Source organism: Calypte anna, chromosome 1 (assembly GCF_003957555.1).
Source record: "Calypte anna isolate BGI_N300 chromosome 1, bCalAnn1_v1.p, whole genome shotgun sequence".
NCBI lineage: Eukaryota > Metazoa > Chordata > Aves > Apodiformes > Trochilidae > Calypte > Calypte anna.
In genome coordinates this window covers 184221022-184227509 of record NC_044244.1, presented here as the reverse complement: position 1 = coordinate 184227509, position 6488 = coordinate 184221022, and the positions used below count along the sequence as shown (strand labels likewise).

At 41.2% G+C, this 6488-nt stretch overlaps 1 protein-coding gene across 1 annotated transcript; it reads right to left on the bottom strand.

The window, feature by feature from the left end:
* Positions 1-290: 290 nt before the first annotated feature.
* MMP7 (matrix metallopeptidase 7) lies at positions 291-4349 on the bottom strand. The gene is made up of 6 exons (XM_008500512.2): positions 4242-4349; positions 3493-3713; positions 3238-3386; positions 1535-1660; positions 867-1028; positions 291-367 (listed from the first exon to the last, which is right to left on the bottom strand). Exons 1-6 carry the CDS (start codon positions 4347-4349, stop codon positions 345-347), a joined length of 789 nt encoding a protein of 262 aa, XP_008498734.1. The 3' UTR covers positions 291-344.
* Between the last annotated feature and the right edge of the window lie 2139 nt (positions 4350-6488).

Genomic DNA, 6488 nt, shown 5'->3' with positions numbered 1-6488 from the left:
TAACAGAGTTTTTAACTCTGGTAGTAAATGCAGACAGGCTCTTTAGGTGCCTGTACCTCTATTCAAAAGGATATTTATCTGTCTGTGTATCCCACATGCAGGAGTTATTTAATCCTCCAGTGAAGTGCCAAAAGAAAAAAAACACATTAGTCAACAGTATACAAGAGGGTTTTTTTTTTTATTTTTAAGTGAATTTGTACAAAGTGCTCATAAATCAATGTAAAAATTCAGGAAGAGAAAGCACAGTCCAGGAGTTTACCACTGTAATTAGCTGGAGGATAAAAGTTGTTTTGGAACACCAAATAATCTGTTGTGAATTCTTTGTTCTTTTTAAACAAACTTCTTCAAGAGTTTGATGACTTTTTCCCTGTGGGAAAGAAAAGCAAGATATAGAGTCTTTACTGGGAATGGACAATGCAGACAACTATTTTTTATTGGTAGTGTTCTTCCAGCATGCCTCGGGGAAGGTGGTACTCAAAGAAAAGCAAACCTGGCAAAGTTTACCCCTTGGGGTGAATTCTGCTTATGCTCCACCCTCACTACTGAGCATTTCATGCTTTCACTGAAGTGTCCCTATTGGCTTGGTAAGTGGCAGAGTCTCTCTCACTTCCCTGCCAGCAGCTGCCCTCACTGAACAGCTCATTCACAGAGCAAGGTCCCCAGGATTTGTTTGGTATCTGTAGCTTTGTGGTGGGAACATGCTAGAGAAAGAGCACAGTGGATGGAGTATACAGAAATGTTTTACCCAAGTTCGTTCCTCCTCTCTATTTTTGGTAATTTGATGAGGCCCTGGCAATCAAGGAAAGCAGTGAAACCTGTACCCCTCTAGGTTTTCTCTTGAGAATCAAATCTCATACTGAATTTACCATATAACTTCTGAATCCTTCGCTTATCGTCCTCTGGAAGTCTGAAGGTTGCTGGGTTCGTGTATGTGTAGGTAGGGTACATCAGAGCTCCACGGACATTTGAATGAGCAAGTCCCAAAGAATGGCCAAATTCATGAGCAGCAACAAGGAACAAATTAGATTCTGCAGCACAGAGGCATATTAAAGTATGTTAGAGGTATTTCTTTTTCACATACAAAGAATCAAAGTAGCAGGAGAATTAATAACTTTCATCCTCTGGCAGTGAAACCTCAGCATTTTGATCAGTTATTACTAAACTTTCTTATGTAACTATATTTTAATAAAAATATTACTGATCCCTTGCATATGCATCCAGAGACCCCGAGTCTCTCTCCAGCTCTATTTTTAGTCAACTTTATTACTTTCTTCATAATTTATGCAGAAAGCAGAGGCTCATAGGACTTGTTTAGCTTGTGGAAAGTGCTTTAAAATATGGACAGAACAGGCATTATGTAGCTGCTTATGATAAGGAAGCACAAGTACTTAGAAAGGTAGTTGAAAAGAGCAGAAATGTTGATACTGAAATGGTACTGAAGCATGAAGAGGTATGGAAAGCATCTCTTATGACTGTGTTCTTCTAATACATACAAGTTTTCATTTCCCCTTCATAAGCACAATGCAGTTTTTACCTTTATTGAACTCTGACCACTTTTCATCATCATCAAAATGAGCATCTCCACCAATCCCTTCTCCAGGTGAGAAGGCATGAGCTAGTACTCTACCTCTTCCATCAAAAGGATATTTATCACCATGCTCTGCATTTGAAAAGAAATAGAAGTCATCAGATTACACCAGCTGTAATGTTTAAATTAAAAAAAATTAAGCATGTTGCTTGTTTGTGCCAGTTTTGTTCATTGGCAGTCCTTAATAAAGCTTCTCTTATAGTAGCAGGGTTGTAAAAATGAGGACTAAGACTTTGGGAACACTTTCCAAATTAATGACCTTAGTTCAAAAGTTTATGTTGGATAATTCAGGCTGCTGCATGTTTCAGAAAGAGCTGAACATTGTTTCTGAGACTTTGTCAGAAATCTGCTTCTGAGGAAGCACTCAGGGATTATTTCAGAATAAATACAGAATGCTTGACAACATTATAAGCACCTGAATGTTTCCAGTGTTGGCAAGTGCTGGGCTACATTAGTTGTGACTTCTCACTTGTACTGATTTTAGTGAAAGGCAATGATTTGAAGTAGATAAACATATTCCTGAAGAGCTGAGTTCATTTGTCCCCAGGCTTGGGGAATGGTCTATTACCTACTTCTATCACAGTGCACAGTAAATGCTTCAGTTTCCTACCTCAAGTGTAAGAGCTGACAAGATGGTCTTGAAGCTGAAATTTTCCCCCTGCCCCTTAGGGAGCCTCTGGACTAATTGAGGAGTATTTGGGGACCCAAATGACATGCTGTGTCCTTTCCCCAGACCATGTGGATGGACCTTGTGGCAGAACTAACACAGCAAAAGATAGCTAGTCCTAGTGTGTGAGAAGGGATTAAAACTCATTCCAGCTTGCAGGATCCTTTCTCACTTTGACCAGCACATTAGCCAGCTTTTCATGGAATCATAATATGCTTTCCATTAGTAAAGCATGAGCTTGGGACATTTTGATGTTAATATGCAGTTGTCTGCTTGTTAGCCAGGTGCCTGATCCTCATTTACTGGCAATGGAGATCTAGTAAATATTGTCAATGGATTTAGAGAAGTTAGCTAATCTTAAAGTAATCAAACTTTGGATTGGCTAAGTGGAGCCAGTTTAGGTTTTAGGCACAAGTCTACATTAATGTATTGGACTGGATCACAAGTGAGCTTCTGAAGAGACTCTACTGGTCATCCAGATTTGGCTTGAACCTTGGTGCAATCTTAGAGTGCATCAATAGGATTCCTTCTAAAGGAAAATCAACCTGTGTGGCCAAATCTAATGCATTCCAGCTGCCAAAGATTTCTCAGTCCAGGGAACCAGACTAGATCTGGACCAATGTAAGCCTTCCTGAACTCCATGAATCCAGCCTGTGGAGGCTGAATTTGCAAAACCAGCTGTTTTCCTCCACAGATCTATTCCCACTAATTTGTACTATTTGTCAAGGCAAACAGTCTTGACCATCTAAATGTAGGTGTCTCATTTCAGAGTTGAATTCTCCCTCCTGTGACTCGGAAAGGACTTTCTAATGTTTCACAGGAATATCACTGAATACATAAATTTAGTGGCATGATAAAGAGAAGATAAAATCTATGTCATCAGAATGATTACAACTTCTTTGTTCTTTCATAAAGTTGTGTCTATAAAAATACCTGCTTTGAATAAAACATGGAAATTTTAAAAAATGACAGATTTGCTCACCACGGCGTGCAAATTCAATCACAATGTCTGCATGTCCATTGTACACTCTTCGGAACCTCAGAGGAGTCACATCACTCCATACCATTAAAGCCCTTCTAATTGCATCATCCACTTTCTGTTTGGGTAGATCAGTTGTATAACTGGCAATCCTGGTGGCAAAAGGAAACAGATTAATGTTATTTAGGGTGTTAAGGAAACCCACATAGCTAAATGCAAAGCAACCCATTTCCCTGTAAAACTTGAAATGTCACCAACTTGTAAGTCAAATGTGTCTTTCCCCATGGGTTTCTAGAAAATAATCTGTTGTCTCCTGTATCAGGAATCCCACATCTGGGCTGTCTCAGTATTGCTACTGTTTCTTCATCTAATTTTCCAGTTATGGTCAGATGGAAAAACCTCTGCATTTCTTCAATCTTCTCTTCTAAACTCAGGCTTTTTGTTTTTGTAAAAGATGGAAAGAATGCATCAAGATATGCCTGGAAGAAGTAAAGCAAAATAACAATTAATACATATGTCTGTGATGTTTTGGTTATTGCAGTCTTCATTTGATTGTTTAGTTGTCCTGCATCCACATCTAGTGGTACATGTATTTTTTCTTTCCATTTCACTTTACCAATTGCTGTTCTACATGTAGTATAGACAGGCATATAAAAAAATAATTGCAACAGCAGCTAAACATCAGAAACAAGCAATACTTCTAAGTAAACATAGCTTACTGAGCATTCAAATCTGCAGTCTTCCAATCTAATATACACAATTTTGTTGAGATATTTTAAAAATCACATGCTCCCCACTGTTAACCAGTTGATATTTGGTGTCTTCTGTAAGTTAGATTTAGGGTTTCTAAGCAAGCCAGCAAGTTTAAATTGTTTTATGTCAACTCTGCAAAATTGGTTGTAATGTACTAAAGAAAGATACTATAAACATATAGGAAGGAATGAAGAAGCTGAATAAAAAAATCAGGTTATTCATAATGCAGCTACTTTGTCCCTGTTGCAACATACCTGCACATCCTTCATGTCCATGGTACTCCGTGCTTCTCGTTTAAGTCGTACAGGAAGAGCAAGACTTCCAGCTAGGAGAAGAGCAGCACAAAGTAAGAGGGATTGCATGGTGCCCAGCTTGCCAAGGAGCTTTGCTCCAGCAGAAAGTGTTTGACCTTCTGTCTCCCAAGCGCACAGCAAAAATGCTTATATAGATCCTGATAGCTCCAAGCCCCAATTAGTTATGTGACTCACTTTTAGGTGGTGTTAATCACTATTCAGAGAAGTAAATGAAAGCATATTAAACAAACCCTTCCTTTGACTTCCCTGTTGATGTCATGTCACAGCTAGCAGCCAGTTTTGGCTCTCTCTTTTCATATTATTCCAGTACTGAAACCACAGGGTCACGGGGAATTTAACTTTCTGTAACTTCATCAGTACAGTTACTGTGCAATAATGTCTTGCTGCTCTTCCCCTAAGTCTGTTATACACAGAGGCATTTTGCAACAGCCCTTGGGTCTGGCAGCCTGCCAGTATTGATACAGAGATGAGATGAGATGAGATGGATGGTTGGGAGTGCCCTCTCACTGAAAGGACTGGCATTTCCTCGGAAGCATACACAACACTGTCTAGGTAATTTTTTCTGATACAAATTCTCTTTTGAGTACCCATCCTATGAGGCAAGAAAACCAGTTCAGTGAAGTTAAAGATGTGGTTGTTTTCATGGAGATTGGAAGAGTTTGTTAAATGTGCCCTCTAGAAACAGGACATCTTGGGAAGCCTTTGTTCCTTTGCTCCCAGATGAGATGACCTTTCAGGAGAGACTCTTTACACTGGAGAACTAGGTAAAAAACGTAATTTTTAAGAATGGGTGAAAACCCTCAGGAAAAATAGAAAGGAACTTACCCTAACAAATGTGGAGCTATCTTCTACCTCCATCTGAACCAGTGCAACTGGACAGAGGCCCATGAAGCAGAGGAAACCACAGCTGAGCAGGACAGCAACAACCTTCCTGGTCCCTGGGGACCAACACTGGTTGCAGGCAGACTCCACCAAACCTCATTGAAAGTTATAGATTTTGAGGACTGGAAACACCAGTTCACAGGCTGGCTTGTGATTTTACCTTTTTCAGTCTGTGCAGTTTTGTGACAGTATAAACTCTGATCCAAAAGGAAGGACCCATAAGTGGGAAAAGATTGTTACTTCTCCTCACAAGAGGACAGCTTGTATGAATATAGCTGAACATGCATGGAAGAATTTGTGGGTTACTGGCTGAAGTCCAATGTATTTCTGATGTGATAAGACTTTGAGTTCCGAGAGAGATGATCTGTACCAAAGCTGATGAATTATGAAGGGGAGGACTACAGTACACAGTAAAATCTGAAGGAATGATGCTTCCACCTGCTACTGAAAACAGCCCATACACACATCATCCTTTCTGCAGATTTTGGTAGCCTTACAGGAAGTCTACCAATGCCCAAATTCTAGAGCTTGAATAAAAGATGCTGTATTGTTAGTAGCAGATTAATGTTTTTCTTCAACAGCTGACTTCATGTCTGACTATGGCAGTCAAGTCAGATCTGGCTCAGCGTCTGGGTGGCAGGAGATGAGGATGTGTTTAAACCCCTCTGAACTCCATGCATGACTCCAGCATATGGCACTGATTATTTCCTCATGTACACAAGAGGAATTTGAAATCCTCCAGAGCCCCATTCCTTTGACAGACTGTTGAGCAACTCACATATGTCCATCATCAGCAAATTTGCAGATGACACTAAGTTGGGCGAGAGTGTGGATCAGCTGGAAGGCAGGAGGGCTCTGCAGAAGGACCTGGACAGCCTGGAGAGTTGGGCTGATTCCAATGGGATGAGGTTCAACAAGGCCACGTGCTGGGTCCTGCATTTTGGCCACAACAACCCCATGGGGAGCTCCAGGCTGGGCACAGAGTGGCTGAGAGCAGCCAGGCAGAAAGGGACCTGGGAGTTTGGGTCAACAGGAAGCTGAACATGAGCCAGCAGCGTGCCCAGGTGGCCAAGAAGGCCAATGGCATCCTGGCCTGTATCAGGAACAACGTGGCCAGCAGGTCAAGGGAAGGGATTCTGGTTCTGGGCCCCTGCATTCAGGAAGGAGATTGAGGTGCTGGAGCAGGTCCAAAGGAGGGCAACTAAGCTGATGAAGGGATCCAGCACAAGTCTTGTGAGGAAGGGCTGAGGGAGCTGGGGCTGTTCAGCCTGGAGAAGAGGAGGCTCAGGGGAGACCTCATCACTC